The sequence below is a fragment of the Panthera leo genome, chromosome A1, assembly GCF_018350215.1.
Source record: "Panthera leo isolate Ple1 chromosome A1, P.leo_Ple1_pat1.1, whole genome shotgun sequence".
Lineage (NCBI taxonomy): Eukaryota > Metazoa > Chordata > Mammalia > Carnivora > Felidae > Panthera > Panthera leo.
In genome coordinates, this window is record NC_056679.1 from 127,096,764 (window position 1) to 127,115,668 (window position 18,905).

Sequence of the window (18,905 nt, forward strand, 5' to 3'; positions counted from 1 at the left end):
GGCTTTTCCTTAGTCAAATATTCCACTTCTTTTAACAAGATGAGAATTTCACCTAGATGAGAATTCTAGTTGGCTTGCAGTTTTACAAGGTAGTCATATCACATATCTGGACAGGTGTGGCCAGACGTAGCTAACTAAAAATCGGAGTTTGCTAAATTTCATCAGTGTTGTGTCTCACTGGTATTCCTTAGTCTACGGAAAGAACTCTGGCCAAACTGTTCCTATACTTTTAGGAGGAAAAGGCCAGTTGTAGAGAGGCATGATGTGGCATGGCATTGGGATTCCTCTCAATACCTAGCCTTTGTGCCTAAGAAAATCCCCACACCAAAAGATTTCAACAAAAACATAGGAGAATATTTCAAAATGGAAATAAGTCACATCTATAAAGATGTCACTTTTTTGAGGACCAAAAAGATTCTGAGCTTATAGGGGAAATATAAGAAATTGGAAGTGGCAAAGAGTTTAGGTTAAACACCAGCAAGAATTTCTTACCAGGACAGTGTTGTGGACATGGGAACACAGTCTGAAGCAGTGTTGTAGGACCCCTTCTGAAGATTACATCTGTCCAAATGGGTTAGGTTTCAGCCATGTCCATCAAATTGGATGTCTTTCTAAATTGCTTTATAACAAGATTTTGTTCTCTTAGCTTTACAGAAATCTATGACTGGGGAATAAAACACGTTTTGGAGACTCAGGCAGAAAGCAATGAGTTCTCAAGTAGAGGCAGATGAGGTGGGTTTTGGAGACCTTTGACCTCTTTGGACAGTGTGAGGCTGATTATTAAGGATTATGGAAAGGAAAATACACTAAAAAAAATAAACCTAGGGAGATGTAAAGTAAAATGTCAATACTAGTTATTTGGGGGTTTGGAATTATGGGAAATTTCCATTTTTTCCTTTTGCTTATATTTCTTTTTAAAATTTTTATGGCAAAAGAAATTCTATTTTGAAAGGAGAATGTCTTTTTAGCCAGAATAATTTAGTGTGAAATTCTAAACTCCAGAGCATACTGGAGGAAGGGGATAATTCTTGGTCTGTTTGAACACTGCCTTGGGTGACTTGTCTAAAATCAAGTCTCCTGTCCATTTGCAAAAACTACTATGACATATTAAGCCAAATAATGAACACATCACTTCAAGTGACTAAATATCTTTCATTTTAAGCATTATCTATAATATTTAGCATTCAATGGTATTATATCTCGTACTAAAAATTTAAGGTATTACTGGTTAGGTCAACAGAATATTCTAGGAGGTATCCAACAGGGCTTAAGAGAAGGTCATAGACAAACTGTTGCTTACTGGGCCTTTTTATCTGCTTTCCCAAAGATGCCCCATCAGTGGTGAAACTGTTCAGTACTTAACAGGCTTTTTTTTTTTTTTTAATTCTAGTATAGCTTTCCAGATCATGTACTTGAGTAAAAGGCCATTTGTGAAAATACGAAGCATTTAAAAAACAAAACAAAACAAAACAAAACAAAATAAAACAAAACAAATCTGCAGCCTCTGGGCCAATGACCAACCACCTTCCATAAGGTATTATGAAACGTTGAGCTAATCATATGTAAACTCTTCTAAATACATTCCAGGATTATTTTCAGGCATCAGATATGCCTATATACTATGCAGAGTTGGTTTATATTCAAATCCTAATTTCAAAAGTATTAAGTATATATATTTATTTAAAAAGTTTGCTAACATAGAATAAATGATTTTTTACATGTATATATTTCTCAGTGTACTAAAATTCTGTTGGTTTTTTTGTATATTATAGGAATACCATAGAATATGTGTAATTATATAGATTTCTTGGGAATTTAAGACCATCGATGGCAAGGACCAAATCAAATTTATTAATCTATGTATTGGAGAAAAATTTATTTTTTAAATAAAAGTATTTGTTATTTAATAAATACTACTTGAAGTATCGTATACATATTTTTTCTCATTTTTTACCATATATTTAGATATATTTTTCTTACAACAATATCCAGAGACTTTAGTCAGAAGCAATAATAGTTAATTAGCTGAATAAACCATAGTTGGAATGATTATTTCTATGTTTGGTGATGGTTACTTATATTATTTTACCTGATTTTAATTTCTCACCCCGCTCTCACTCTTAGAAATAAAATTATGGGTATTCAATAGTAATCAGTTAAAAATCCCTAAATTTATATGATCTTGTTATCACAAAATATGATTAAAACAATGAAGAGTGTAAATGTTTTTTGAACGCAGAAATACGGGTACTAGAAAGAATTTATGATCTCTGGAAAAACCTTAAGCAAAAAAGTCATTACTCTTCTAAAAGATACGGTGGTAATATTCTACTTTTAATTGCTGGCAGTAATGAAAAAAATCACTATTATATGGTGTGTTATTTATGGATTCACTAAATTTTTGGTCTAAGTTATAGCAATTATAAAATTTCATGAAATTTGAAAAAGTAGAAGAATTATGCATAATTCTATTATCTACACCCTGCGTTATGTTTTTTTAAAACTATTATAACATTTTAGGCATGAAAGAGCTCTTACTGATAACACTTAAAATTCATTTTGTTTCCTAGAAATTGTGCTGAGCATTTCACAAGTTTATTTTAATATCTTAAAAACCTCACGAAGTGGGTTCTATTGGAACTGTCATTTAGCAGAGGAGTAACCCAGGCTGGGGAAAGTTCCTTGATTTGCCCAAGGCCATTCACTGAGCAAGAGGAAGAGAGGGGGTTTGAACTGGGGTCTACCTTTATCACACAAGTCCTTCACCTTTGCTGGTTAAAAAAAGAAGCCTTAGAGAAGTTAAATGAGTTGCCCAAGGCACTAGAACTAGTTTTAGTTATAATTATGATTAGCCTTTATCATGATTTTTATAATCTATCTGGATCACTTGTATTCTCATACTCAATATTTCTTTTTAGCAGTCAGTGTTGGTTTTAAGCCTGTTTCATGCCCTGGTTAAATCAATAATACTCTATTCTTTCCCCGGTCTATCTATATCAGTGACTCTCAACTTTTCCTGGAAAAATACCGGGCCTTTAAAAAATACAGGTACTTGGATCCAATCCGCAGATTTTTGGATCCAGTTGATTAGGGATATGACCTGGGGCCTGGGATAACAGCTTCTAGGTGATTCTAATGTATAGCTAGGGTAGCAAAGCACTGACCTATACAAAGAATATCTGCTTTTCAACCATTTAATATATATTCCAAATGCTTTAGATCATTTTATCATCTTCCAGTATTTATGTCATATGGTTATTTTCATGATTTGTAAGCCTAAAGGGAGCAAATAAAGATAAATTTAAATCTGTACAAATGACACATAAAAAGGAGTAAATAAAGCATTAGGTTGAACTGAAATATTAAATTTCAAGCACTGATCATGTACCTAAATATACTAAATGTAACTTAATCCATGGTATAGATTTCTGCTTCAACTGTTTATATCAGTTAAGGAAATATGGTCTCATTTAAGTATGTCACTTAGGTAATTTGTAATCTGAAGCAAAGACATTCTTTGGGTCTATGGGTTTATAGGAAACAGTCCAATATGGTTAAGGTCACATCCTCTAACATTGCCTTTGAATTACTTAAACGAACCACAGAATTTTTATTTATACTTGCATTTGATTTACAGTGACATTAAGAACCAGAACTAATCCCCCAAATTAAATTCTCAAATCTGCGGCAAACCTGCCCGTTCACGAAACGGGGCTTACCTGAGCAAATGGAGTCACGATCAAGTCATCTCCATGTCTGAAAAACAAACCAAATCCTGGGTTAGAAATTATGATAACTCTATGACTACCTTTAACCGATATTAAATGTAAGCTCCACGTTCATAATTTCCCATTGAGAATTACAGTAATTCCATCCTTATTCTTCAGCACATGGTCTTCCCAGCCAGTGGGTTGAAAAAAAGTCTTCCGGGATGTTAAACATTGTCCAGGTGCCTTGGTGAAAAGGGGCTTCTTGATCATCAAGCAAGGTCACTGTTGCTTATTAAGTACACAGGACATACAATAGCAGAAGCTGAGTTCCGGCAGCGGGGCTGGAGGTTTACTCGTGGCTTCTTATGGTAGGTATTAGTAAGGGTGCTGTGGAAGGGGCTGGCAACTGCAGTGGCTTCAGTGAGAGGCCCCTGGACCAGCTAACACTTTGAAGGTGATGAGCATCGAGTCTTCCACATCATGGTGTGTGACTTTTGGACAGGCTGGCAACTGTAGATGAAATGGACTGCATCATACACTAATAAAAACTCGGCGAAACTTTTCGACTGACTCACGTCCCGCTGCTGTAGCTACGGGGGAATGTTACCCCGTGTGTGCTGTTGCTGCAGCAACCTCGGCTACACCGAGCCTGGGATGCGGGAGCAAGGTGTCAGCATGACGTGACTGGGAGAAACCGGGAAAGGCAAGGAAAGTTGTGCAACATTCTACTCAGAGGAAAAGTGAGGAACCGGGGCCTAGAGTTCTTTCGTGGTATCTCTTAGTGTGAGTAACTCGTGAGAGGCACTTCTGCAATCTCCATGGGGTATTTCTTGATCTCGCTGGCTGAAGCTCTTTCACCAAAGGTGAATGTAATTACTCGACACAGAAAGCTTCCTGGACATGACTTTGACTGAGAACACTGCAACTGAACTGTTCACTCGGTCATGAACAATTCTGAAACAGACTGAATGACCTAAAACAACACCCATGAAATATGCTTCAGCACAAGCTGCATATGGATGACGTCAGTACACGGATCATTACCAATGATTAGAGCAGTTGTTACAGACATCATCAAATTACAGGGATCTTGAAATTCAAAGTGTGGGAAAATAAAAAGCAGGGAAAGGTCGGTACACACTTTAAAGGAAACGTGCTATTTGACAACCCTTCGCTCCGGGATTACATTTGGGGAGGGGGAGGACACCTGTTTTTTTTTTTTTTTTTTTTTTGTAGATTAATCAGATGGTCAAAATTAAAGTCAAAATGAAATCTAGATATTTTCCCAAGAGACAGTCTTCTATTTTATTTTTTATAATTGCCTGACTTTAAACTTTATTTTCTAAGAACTAAGTTATCCTGACCAACGCATACCACCAATCTGAAATTGAGCCCTGGAAATAAGTCATCTAGTTTTTTACATGAATTACATTGGATGACTCTAAACTAAAAAGGATGTGAATGTTTATTAAAACACGAATTCTTTCTTTGGTTGTATTTCATTCCCAAGCTTTGTAAAAAATATATTTAGAATATACGATTTATCAGTCTTGCTTCCCTTCCCTGTCAAAGCAGAAAGAAAGACAGTTATAATTTTAGTGATGGAGAGACTTCATTCTTTTAAATTGCTCAGAAATTTTTATCAAATATCTCAAGATTGTCTCAGTTCAGTAACAGTAAAAATATTTCTATTCTTTTTTTTTTTTTTTAAGTTTATTCAGTTTGAGAGAGAGAGTGGAAGAGGGACAGAGAGAACAAATCCCAAATCCCGGTTCTTTTCAAAATGATGTAATGCTTAAATCATCTTTGAATATATAACAAATATATAATTTTTAAGTCTTTGTCTAAGCCCTCACCTCAGTATTGAAATGTTTTATCGGACCTACTGTCACAAGTACAATGATGCAGGTAAAATGTATGTTATTTTGTGAATGGAGGAAAATAAATATTATATAAACATACATTTTAGTTGTATCGTATAATGTGTGTATTATATTAAAAGAACAGAGCTGGTAAGTATGATCCAAAGAAGATTCATTTTGTTAGTATTGATAATTTGGCTTAACGTATTTGTGAATTTTGATCACCTATAATTGTACACACGCACAAAAGCCTATGATAGAAAATGATTCTGAAATGTTGCATTTGAATAGCATTCCAAACAAGGAACTTTTGTAAACAAAGAAACTTAGCTAATTAAAGTGTAGCTAGAAGGAATTATAATAACACACGACAAGATCATGGGGACTCCCTACAATGGGAAGAGACTGTAGGGTCCCCTATCATTTGACGAGAAGCTTGCTTCAAATTTGCAATGAGTATTGTCTGGAGACTTGAAATTGTACCTCCTGGTGATATTATTCTTCTGAAGAAGATTATGTAACAGTGCTCTCTCATTTAAATAAAATCAAACATAACAACAACAAACTTTAATAAAAAAGGAATGGGAATGCTTTCGGGGAAGAAAAAATAGCTTTTTGGGGGGATTGGTATGTTTATAGGGACAGGTGGGAAGAGAGTGACAGGGAATGGGTGGTGGGATCAGAAATAAAGCTCCATTTTTGACTTTGTATGTAAATATGTATGTATGTATGTATGTATGTATGTGGGCGATGAGATTGGGGCCTAGGTAATAGTCACAGCATTCCACACCATGCACCTCTGGTCTCATGATGTAGAAAGAAGTGCTCAGTCTCCTGCTGGGGCTCTTATGGGCTGAAACAGAGTCACCTACTCTAGGCAGGGAGGGCTGGCTGTGCCCTCTTCCAGAGAGACATGACTGGGTCCCACGGGCCGGGAGATACAAGGCTCAATGGGCACTGTCGAATTTTCTGTTTTTTCAAAGAGGAATGACAGTAAGAGTTAAGAACTACTCCCTGTGCCTTTGGCCATCCTTCCCCTACTTCTGTATCACTTCCTACTTTATTTTCTACCCTCATTCTTTCTGTAGTAAGAAGCCACAAACATTAGCAAAAAACCTGAGGAAGTGAAACCCAAAAGCAAACCCTTTTACAGAGACTTCAACGGGATCGGGAAACTATTCAAGTACTTAAATATGGGGGAAAAATGTGTGTCATCTAACAAAATGAATTCAACCAACAGCAGCACCTGAGAATATAATTTTGTAAACTAGCTCATTTCAAAATCATGCTGATGCACACTAGGGCAGCAACCTTTCCATACTTTATTATTACTAAACCAGAAGGAAAGGCAGATAAAGTTAATGAGAAGAAAGTGTTACTTTATTAAGCAAAGATCCCTAATCCTATGATACCAAAAGCATTAATGGCCACAAAGTACCCACTGCATCTGATTGTTATACATTGCAAACTTCAGCACAAATGGTTATATGAAATAACGCTCTAACGCAAGCCATGGGCTGAGGCTTACTTTCTGAATCTAATCTGGGGCCAACTTCTGTATCTTCTGTGCTTCACTCTCTGTTGTTATAAAACTAGAAAGAAATTCTCCTCTGGGGTTTGTCAGGAGGACTAGTGAATTAATAAACATACAGATAACTGGTCTTTTGAAATCCTGGTGTCTTTTTTCCCTTTGGCTCAAAACTATCATCCGTCTTCAATTCACCCTTAATCCACTTGTTTTGGAATTAGAGAGAAACAAGTATGCTCCCATTTCTAATATGTACATAAACATGTTTCTGGGCACCTAGGGTATCTGACAACACCCAAGAATGAGCCACAGGAGGAACACATCTACTCACCATGCTGCTCCCATGTTCACACAAGTACAGACATACACAATACACAAACAAACAGACAACACAATCTACTCCAGCCTCGCATCAGGCTCTGTGCTCACGGTGTGGAGCCTGCTTGGGAATTCTCTCTCCCTCTCTCTCTGCCCCTCCCCTGCTCACTCTTTCTCTCTCAAAATTAATAAATAAAAACTTAAAAAAAAAACACCATCTACCTCAGCTTTTAAAAAACTGATACATACAATGTGAATGTAAATCATGTATAAACTGTAGGAAACTTGGAAAATACAGAAAAAACTTGCAGAACTCCTCAACAGTAACTGGCAATGACAGTTTCCTTCTGGATTATGTAAGCACATGTATATTATATATGATTTTTATGGAATACAGGATTTCTTACACAGAGTCATGTTGTATATTTCATTTTATATCTTGCTTTTAACATTAAATATATTGAATCATGAAAAATTGTACATGCCTTTATACTTTTAAAACATTTTTAATATTTCTTGTCTATTTTTAGTAATCTCTAAATTTTTCAAGTAGACACCAATCCAAATATATTAAATATAAATGCAATTCTATTTTAAAATTTAAATGATTTTAAATAATTGTACAAATACTCAAATTCATTTTAGTTTTTCATTTCTTTAAAAACAACTTAGTAAAGGGGTGCCTGGGTGGCTCAGTTTGTTAAGTGTCTGACTTCGGCTCAGGTCATGATCTCATAGATCATGGGTGGGTTCCAGCCCCACATCAGGCTCTCTGCTGTCAGCACAGAGCCCACTTTGGATGCTCTGTCTCCTTCTCTCTCTGCACCTCCTCCACTGATGCTCTCTCTCTCTCTCTCTCTCTCTCTCTCAGTCTCTCTCTCTCAAAAATATATAAACATTAAAAAAAAACAACTTCACTAAAGATAGTGTGCTTATTTCTGATCAAGCACTCATAAGATAAAGCTAAGTGTTAAAATATTACATGAAGAATTGGGTTCATTGAGAAAAAAATTCATGGAGATGTTGAATATTTTATGTTGTAACCATTTTAATTAAAATCACAAAACTATGGTTTCAGACAATAAATGTATGATGGAAAATTTGGCTACTAAGTACATTTTGAGAAACTAAATTCTATTTTTCCATAGATACCATTTTTCTTTTTATTTTGTAACGTTTATTTATTTTTGAGACAGAGAGAGACAGAGCATGAATGGGGGAGGGGCAGAGAGAGAGGGAGACACAGAATCGGAAGCAGGCTCCAGGCTCTGAGCCATCAGCCCAGAGCCCGACGCGGAACTCGAACTCACGGACCACGAGATCGTGACCTGAGCCGAAGTCGGACGTTTAACCAACTGAGCCACCCAGGAGCCCCGTAGATACAATTTTTAAAAGGTGATCTATTTTTCCAAAAAAATAATGTTGGCTTTGAGAAACTATAAATGTCACATTTAAGAATATAAGGAACCCTCCAGAATTACTTATGAAGAAGGCATTATGATTTTGATAAACTCCTAGTAGGCATTATATTGCTAAAAGAAAGAGACAAACAACAAATGAAAAAATGTACTTCATTTGTATCAGATTCACTTGATGACATTGGTCCTCTAAAGTGCTCAGCCTTTTAATTTAGAACCGGCTACACTCTAAGTAAAAAAGTAAAATAAAATAATAAGTAGTACCTACATTTATGAACCCCAGGGAATGATGTTCCTATATAACAAAGCCAACCTCTGGCAGACCTGAATGTGATTTTCCTCCCTGAAGCTACTGCCGTGTAGAATTCATATAATCCATTACCACAAAAGTTTGGTCCTTCGGTCAAAAGTCACAACTACCAAAACTTGTATTTGGGCAAGAAGGTCTAACATTTTACTGAAAATCCAAAATAATGTAAATTAATTGCTGTTCAAAATTAAAGCTGTTCAATATTGTATAAGGTAGTATGTTCCAATTTCTTTTTTCACTATCAAACTCCAAGCCACGTTTGTGGGTATTTGCATATCTAGCTTTGATGTTTTTTTGCTAATGTGAACTATAGTTACCAGTCATCAAGTTGGAATGTTTACCCCAGTTGAAGAGCACCTTGGTGTTTATATCCCATACCAGCACAAAAAGGACAAACAAACTTACAGCTCTTTCCTCAATTTTAACAAAAAAATAAGCTAATATAAAAACAGGTGAATGAGGCGATTCAAATTCTTAAGTTTATTGAGGAAACAGCCTATCTTATATGCTTTTAATCCTTTCTTTGCCCTTGAATTGTAATTTCCTCATATACTTGAGTAATAACTTGTTCTGAAGACCTTTACCCTGATGCCCCACAGAATAACTCAATGTCTTATTGGTTTCAGCACTGATGGCCCTTATAATATGTTACTATTTTTTTCTTAAATGGAGCTTTCAATATAATTATTAAAAAATAAGAATACAAAGATCTAACAAAATTATAAATAATAATGGTAATAATCACAAAGAATTATACTTATTATAAAACAGTAATGACCACTAACATTCATTGAATGACTACTGTGTGCCAGGCACTGTGTAAAGCACTTTACATTGAGTGTCTCTTATTAAAGTCTTTTTGTAGATGAGGAAAGGGAAGCCTAAGAAGGACAAAAAATGCATGCCTATGGAGTGATGAGGCCAGGATTCAAATTTGGGCAATACGACTTTGGTGGGTCTGCAAGTAAATACTGCAAATCTGTGTCTGTAATATATTTATCAATGCCCAAAGCATATTCAAAACAATGCCCAACCTCTAGTGCATTTTCCATTTATGGAAACCATTAGTATCCACGACTTACAAAACAAGCTTTGCCCACCTACTGATTTGCAGGTCCTTCCACCATGAAATGAAATAATAAATACAACGAAGTAAAATAATTTTTGGTTTCTAACCAGGTTCTGGCTGATAGATGAATATCATATGTCCATATTCAGATTGTAGCAAGACTGTATGCATGCTGTATGTAACAAAGTCCTCTTAAGATGGCATTTATGTGCATATACAGTTATATGTAAATATATGTAAATGTGTGTGTGTGTGTGTGTGTGTGTGTGTGTGTGTGTGTGTGATTCTTAGGGAAATTTTATAGGTTCTCTTTCCTTTTACATAAGTATGTTGGTCTTCTGCCTTCTGTATTTCAAATAACAGGGAAAAAAGTACTGGGCGAGAAAACCCATCACCAGCCTCATTAGTATAAATGGAATTTATTATTTTGCCTGTACAACGCAATAGAAAGAAACTCTTTAAAGAACATCTGCTCTGCAAACAGTATATTTTATGGAATGTTTCATTTCATATGATTAAAACATAATAACAGAGCCTGCGATTTGGGGTGGGGCAGGATATATATGGGGAATTTCTGTATCTTCCTCCTAATGTTGCTCTGAAACTAAAACTGCTCTAAAAAGTAAATTCTTGAAATTAAAAAAATTCTTGAATATATAACTTTAGAAATGGATATGACCTGGGTGCCTGGGTGGCTCAGTTGGTTGAGCGTCCGACTTTGACTCAGGTCATGATCTCACAGTTTGTGGGTTCGAGCCCCGCATCAGGCTCTGTGCTGACCTCTTGCTCAGAGCCTGGAGCCTGCTTCAGATTCTGTGTCTCCTTCTCTCTCTGCCCCTCCCCCGCTCATGCTTTGTCTCACTCTGTTTCTCAAAAATAAATAAATTTAAAAAAAAAATTAGAAATGGATATGACCTTAGAAGTCACTTAGTCTACTGAAATTTAGATCATTTGCTCACGTCTTATTCACATTTTAAGAATTACAAACGAGACTGATATTTGACTCCCCTAATTCTTAAAAGAAAACTCCTCAGTTTTTGACCCAGGCTTGCTGTTATCACATGTCCTGATGATAAAGCAAATGGAAGTGGAGTTAATGCAACAGAATCAAAACTTCTCTAGTTTGAAGTGTAATCTCTTTATTTGTCATAAAACAAAACTCTGAGCATCATCAGAGAAGGTACATGATGCCAGTAAATCAATTCAAATTTGTTAGTTATACTATGGCACAAAAGATAATCTAAAATCTCTAAATTTTATAAATTTTTTATAATTATACATCAAACACTTTCCAATTTTAATAAGTTACAAAGTGTATATAGCTATAGTCACTAAGCACATTAGTTATTTTGTTTAATAAAAGCCACTACAATGGAGGGATTCTTCCAAGAGTGCTGATGTCACAAATTACCATCATAGCTTTGAGTAGGGACTTTTGTGCAGGGTGAGGAGTGAAGGAGAGGGCTGAGGACTCAGCAAGCTTTCACAAGTGCCCTCACTTTGTGTTCTAGGAATAGGTTCCTCTTTCACAGAAATGTATCTTATCTGACAGTCTCATTCTTAACGTCAGTGGCCCTGCCCTCTTGGTTTTTCTCCAGGATGGGTTAGGAAGAAAGATTTATGGGGAGCTAATGCAACAATTCTTAAAGATCTTCATGGGATAAAAAGATTCGGTGTATTAAAAAGAACAGTGTGATCACATAGAGAAGAGTAAGACTAAGAATAAGAAGCAGTACCGTCTTACGCATCCCTACTATGTGCCAGACACTGTGCTCTGTTGGCACACAGTATTTAATTCTGACGACTGTGCATTAATCGGATGCCCATATTCCCATTCTAAGATAAGGATGTAGGCTCAGGGAAACTTAAGTAACTCAGTGGCGGTCATGCCCTTGGCAAGCAGCAGACTTCAGTGGTTTCCAAACGCCACGGCGAGAGCTAGCGCTTGCCCAACAGAATGTTCATTGGTCCTTGTCAAAGTGAGAGCAAACATGGACCATGGGGTAGGGTTTCGAACAAGGCAAACACATTCCTTTTGAAAACTCTCCTTCATTCCAAGGTCATGTCCTTTTTTACTGAAATGAAAATGCCTTTTAAAAATAAAATGATTGTGTATATTGATAAAGATTTTCTTGTTAATGTCCTTTACATGGCAAAATGGCAAAGCATGTGGTTGCTGACCTGGGGGTCAGCCTCCCAGGTGGTTTTTGAAATCTTACTGTGTCACGGAATCCCAAGACATAGAAATGTGTAGTGTAGCTGGACTTAAACTCAGGCTTTAAAATGCTGTTTAGTTTCTGCCACACCATGCTGCCTTCTGCACGCTTGAGTGGATTCAGACTATTGTGCAGTCACATAATAGTACATATTCCAGATTCTGAAATAGCACGGTCCAACAGAAATTTCTGCAATGACAGAACTATTAAATATTCTCTATCCATGTTATCCAATACAGGATCTACTAGCCACATGTGGCTACTTAGGACTTGAAATGTGACTAGTGCAATCGAGAAGCTGAAGTTTACGTTTTATTTAATTTTAATTAATTTAAAATATGAGAAGATCATAATAGCTGATGATTATCATGTTAACCACTGCAGTTCTTGAGCGATCTGTAGAAAAATTCAGTTGCAAGTCTTCTGAGGGAAGACAATCTTTAATATAACTGAATAATAATAAAAATCTACTCTCAGCTTGGAGGCAAAAGAACATTGATACATTAAAATAACAAAAATTCCTGATTGGCAAATGGCAAAGACCCTCAGCCAAAAAAATTTTCCCAGATGCCCATCAGGATTCTCCATCCCTTAAAGCAAACCATAAATGACTCTTAAATACAGAGAACAAACTGAGGGTTGAGGGGGTGGGTTAAATGGGTGATGGGCATTAAGGAGGGCACTTGTTGGGATGAGCACTTGTGTTATATGATGTAAATGATGAATCATGGCAGTCTATTCCTGAAGCCAAGACTACACTGTATATTAACTAATTTGAGGGGAAAAAAAAAGATTCTCCATCCTTTAAAGAGAAATAAAGATTTTAGTTTAATTGTTTTACTTGTTTATTATAGTCTCATCTAGAGGCTGCTGTCCTGCCAGCAAATACCAAAGGAATGTTCAAGCAAAAGCTGTTGATCAAAATTATCATATTCAGGGTCAAGATACCTGGACTGTAATTCATGGTGTGTGTGTGTGTGTGTGTGTGTGTGCATGCATATGCATATGTGCTCAACCACATGCAAAATATTTCTAAGCAGAAATTTGTGATTTCTAAAACTGAGCTAATGATATTTTTCCTAGTTTTCTTAATATGATTGTTTTGAGGATTAAGCATTAAATTTTATGGGAGAATTCTCTATCAATTATAAGGACTATCCAGATGCCAAGCAATTTTTTAAATGCTTATTTATTTTAAGAGAGACAGAGGCAGAGAAAGGATCCCAAGCAGGCTCCGTGCTGTCAGCACAGAGCCCTATGCGGGGCTCGATCTCAGGAACTGTGAGATCATGACGTGAGCTGAAATTAAGAGTCAGATGCTTAACCCACTGAGCCACCCAGGTGTCTCAGATGCCAGGACATTTTTAAGAACATATTCCTATCTGTATACTTCTAAGCATGTATCAAATACTTGTCAAAAACTAAAGGTATGTGCTTCACTCCTCAGAGTCTACTGAAGCTTAGCCACAAAGGAGGAAACATGGTAGACCTTGTGAATATACCAAACTTAAACTGATGACTGCAAGGTCTGTTCACGAATCTTTGAGCATTTGCAAAGTGCTCCTGTGTTTGGAGAACTGGATTCTAGACAAGTTGTCTGTCTGGGAAACATCAAGTCTCCTCCCTAGATAAATAGTATAAAACGGGGTACCTATAAACAAATGCAAAGCAAACAAGTGAAACCAAAAATTAGTGAAACATGTGTTAGAAATTTTACCTCATCTCTACAGTAGGTGGAATAAATGAATAGAAACTCAATGGACTGAACATAAAGAATACCTATGAAAAGACAACATGTGCAACTAACTATGATTTAATGTAAAATATTTCTTTTTATCAACTACCTTCTTTTTAGTTTCTGTAGGAATGTATTCATAATTGAAAATAATAATGATTAGATGAAAGTTTTATTCCAATGCACTTAAAAAATTGCCATAGGGATCTTTAGAGAGCACATAAATCATAATGCTTGTTTTCTGACTTTTCTAGCAACCCCCTCCAATTCCCCCCCGCCCCCCCAAAAAAAAAGCAATCAAACAGAGAAACAAAAAATAACAAGCCAAACAAACAAGCTGGCCCTGGTGCACAGAACAAATTCAGTTTGAAGTTTTCAAAAGATGCAAAACCAGGATTGGACATTGAGACAAGGAAACATGAGATCTGCATATAGCCTTGTTCTCCTTGGGAGTGAAACAATGAACTGAAAGGTCTTGGTTTGGGGACCATTCATAACCATTTACTAGGAGACAATGTTGTCCACTGAACTGCTTAAATGATTCTCTGTCACAGTGCAGCCTGCCACATTTTCAGAGAGGCAAGCAGCTATTCTCTCCTCCTGCTTTAAATTTTTTTTTAACGTTTATTTATTTTTGGGACAGAGAGAAACAGAGCATGAACAGGGGAGGGTCAGAGAGAGAGGGAGACACAGAATCTGAAACAGGCTCCAGGCTCTGAGCTGTCAGCACAGAGCCTGACGCGGGGCTTGAACTCACGGACCGCGAGATCATGACCTGAGCCGAAGTCAGACACTCAACCGACTGAGTCACCCAGGCGCCCCTCTCCTCCTGCTTTTAACTTGTCACTTCCAGTGAGAAGTTACAGAAACTGAAAGCTTACATATGTCTAGACATAAATTGTCCAGTCATTAATGACAACACACTTTTCTTTGTCCAGGGTTAAGAAAACCCCTGAAATCTCAAGATAGTTAATGGAAACCTGACACAAAACCAGAGAGAAATTGCACTAGGCAGGTGGAATCATTGTGCTATTTCTACCGCAAATCTCACCTGTGGTACACAGCAAGGTGCCAGAAATCTAATAGCAAAGTCCAGTGTCTGATGTTCTTTACCTGTTTTTTTTTTTTTTTTTTTTTTTTTTCCTGAAGAAAAACCATGGGTCTCGTTAAAGGCTTCCTTTGTCCACTTTTGTAATACTTTACCTTTAAATGCTTCATATTGCAGGGATTTAGTGGGTATGAGTTACTCATACTCCCTAGTACATCTTATCTCAAGAAACACATCCCATAAATGTTCTAGCACTATGATTACTTTATATGGCTCAGATAACAGTACAGAAGACATGGAGAATAATTCACTAAGGATCTAAGACTGGTAAGCAAAATAAATATTTAAAGTGACTGATATGTAAGTGAAACAGGGATATATAGGAATCTTAATATTGACTGGGAAAGTCTCCTTTTCTACCTAGAATTAAGAAAATATAAGTGACAGGAATGCACGATCCAAACAAAATTTTTCTCTTGTTTCCGTGGGCCTATGGTATCTTCAAACAATACCCTGGCATGGAATAGCCACTGTCAATATTTGCTGAATGAGGAAAAACATTTCACTCTGAACTAAAGATGCAGGCAATTAACACAGTCCTTTATTTGGAAAATGGTAGAAAACACGGACGTGGCACTTCCGTCAGGAATGGACTGTCTTCTTTCTCCCAGCCTGTCACCAACTGCCCATTCCTACCACCCATCACCAAAATTTAAAATTCAGAAAATTTCATTTTCGAATACACTGGAGCATGGTTTTTATTTTAGTCCTCCTTAATACACAGAGGAATGAACATGGGGGAAAGGAAACCAATGAGATCCCGCAGGCCCGGTGTCCACAACTGACAGAACTAGATAGAACCTCTTTTGTAATGGCCACCTGCCCCTGACCAATCAAGAGACAGGAGCCAATAATTTCCACCCAAGTCACTCACCTGGAGCCACTCAGCACTGACAGCGCTGGACAGGCTACTGTGCTCATTTTTCTTATTGAACATGGTTTTAAAAATTTCCTAATTTTAGTTTATTTTACTCACAAATTGCTCCAAGAGATTATGTTCTTTGTACACGCTGAAAAATAAGCTGGCTCCTCCATGACTGAGGTTGATTCAAGTTTACTCTCCAGCAGGAGTCTGATGACTCACAGAATTGTGGGGTGATCACTTTTATTTTAAGCACCTTTTCTTCTCATTTTTTTTTTTTTTTTTTTTTTTTTATTTTTTTTTTTTCAACGTTTTTTATTTTATTTTTGGGACAGAGAGAGACAGAGCATGAACGGGGGAGGGGCAGAGAGAGAGGGAGACACAGAATCGGAAACAGGCTCCAGGCTCCGAGCCATCAGCCCAGAGCCTGACGCGGGGCTCGAACTCACGGACCGCGAGATCGTGACCTGGCTGAAGTCGGACGCTTAACCGACTGCGCCACCCAGGCGCCCCTCTTCTCATTTTTTTTAAAGTAGATGTTACCCTTTGCTCAATAATAAGTCTAAGGTAAGAGTATAGCTGTATCATCAAACGTTTACAAGTTTAAACAGCTCATTCTCATAGACCCTTTTTCTCCTAGGTATTGGAGCTGAAGAACACTTGGGTGACTATCTTTATGTTTCTTCCCTGTGTCCCCCCTGCCACACAGTTAAAACTAGAGTCCAAACAACTGAGGAGTGTACAGGATATGAAGAAAATTCAGAAAGGAAAATGGCACACTAAATATTAGGGCAAATTCCCCTGAAGATGTAATAGATTGCAGGACTCTAATCACAGAAATAATGAGTTTTTAATGTTTGGTCATTCTCTATTTCTGTTTTCCCCCTGCTTTAAGGACATGTCAAAACTAATACTTATTTTCCCATTTCCCCTAAGACCTCAAGATATATCTATTATTTTGGCACTGATAATCAAAGCTTATTTGAACAAATAATTAATTTGTTACCTAAACATGCTCACACCATCTTGCTGGAGTAATGCATTAAAATCAACTCTTTATTTTTACTCTATGGCATCAATAGACATGATCACTTAAAATGTCAGAACATTAGAACTTCCTTTTTATAATTTTTTAAAAGTATGAGATTAGAAAGAAATAAAATGTGTACTTTGCTGGTATTTTTAATTCCTTAATTCAAAGACTGAAGAAGTATGTTTAACTACTTTACAAATATTGTTTTTACCATTCATGGAATTCTTATTTTTGGTGTAGTTTTTTTTTTTCTTGTTGTTGTTTTGGTCTCTTGAGGCAGATGTAAAATGACCTCAGTGACTAGACAAAGAAGTGGAATTATAAAAAAAAATAGACAAGAAAAAAAATGTAGCAAAAAAAGGTATTCTATGACCTAAGAAGAGTCTGCCAACAGGCTTCTTGGTATTTAATGGCCAGTGTTAGTGTCTGCATCAATATTCTACAATGATAATAGTAATAGTGGTCAACCCACAGGGAATGGAAGAAAAAGCATGGTTTGTCTGGCTCATTATCAAAATAGCATTGCTTTTGACAATAATCAAAGGTTTTTGTCTACCTGGGGTCCTAACATAACTAGAAATGGAACAAATTCTCTACTCTAGAGCCCAAGAAGTTCATGGCTTCAAATCTGTAGAGTCATTTTTTCTTTCTCTTAACCAAATCTCTCTTCACACAGAGATTTGATTTAACTCCAATCCTAAGGACATGTACAATCACTCTAACACAGAGGTTCTCAGACTTTCTCAGTTCACGACACTCTTAGTTCTCAGTAATTGTTTATGGCAATCACTGGCCAAAAGAAATAATGAATAGTTACAAATATTAAGTATTTAGGTCCAAACTATTGAATAAGGTTTTGTCACGGCAGTTTAGCACCTATTGAGGACCCCACAACTTCTCACTTTGGAATAAGATTGGATGATACCTCCCTCATTTTCTGTTCCACATTAACTTTTGTGCAGTACTTGCTTTTGATCACAGCAATCATCAAAAGTTCAGTTTTGCAAAGATAAGTTATCACGGAAAGAAAAAATAATGACCTAAAGTTGAAACTGGGAACTAAGTCTAGCTATTGGTTTCCCAGGTGACTGACAGATGTTACAATGTTTCCCTTAAAATACCCCAGGCAGCAATGTGAGTTCTCTGCAGTGCCCCAGGGTACTGCACGCAGCCCATGTTTTGGCAATGAAAACATGGCCCTGGTCTCCTTACTCTCATACCATAGACAAAGGGTGAGGACACCTCAGTCAAGAAAACTCAGGAATTATGGCAGGAATTATGTGGCCATTATACCTTTCTGTGTTTAATTCCAGAGGACTCTCAAAGGGTAAATGAAGGTTAGAAAGGAGATGGACTCACTGGTATAATAAAATCTAAAATCTAGCTAGGTGATGCTACTAACTTTTCACATAGATCCAGTGAGGACTAAAACTTTTGTAATGCAACGTATCTTTTTCTTTTTCTTGTTAGAGATACCCTAGTAAGACCAAGGAAGAATAATGTAACCTGTAGCAGGAGAAATGGATAGATATGTAAACAATCATCCTTTCCTTTTTCAAACTCAGGACTAGAGGCAACAGCATCCTTCTACTCAAGAAGGGGCCAAGAATGGCTAGGACTGAAAATTCACAATCGAGGCTCAAGAGTTGGTGAGGCAGTTGCTAACTACTAAAGGCTCAAGAGGTGCTGAGGGGGTAGCAATTTGAGAGAAGGGGTGAGAGATCATGTCAATTCAC

The 18,905-nt window shown here is 36.8% G+C and overlaps 1 protein-coding gene across 6 annotated transcripts in view; it reads right to left on the minus strand.

The window, feature by feature from the left end:
- The window catches only part of PDE4D (phosphodiesterase 4D), a 1,410,663-nt gene that overhangs the window by 191,839 nt on the left and 1,199,919 nt on the right, over nucleotides 1-18,905 (minus strand). For all 6 annotated transcript variants that reach the window (XM_042939546.1, XM_042939553.1, XM_042939579.1 and 3 more), the window contains one exon: nucleotides 3,720-3,756. In XM_042939546.1, the coding sequence (XP_042795480.1) occupies nucleotides 3,720-3,756 (37 nt within the window). The remainder of the gene's footprint in view (nucleotides 1-3,719; nucleotides 3,757-18,905) is intronic.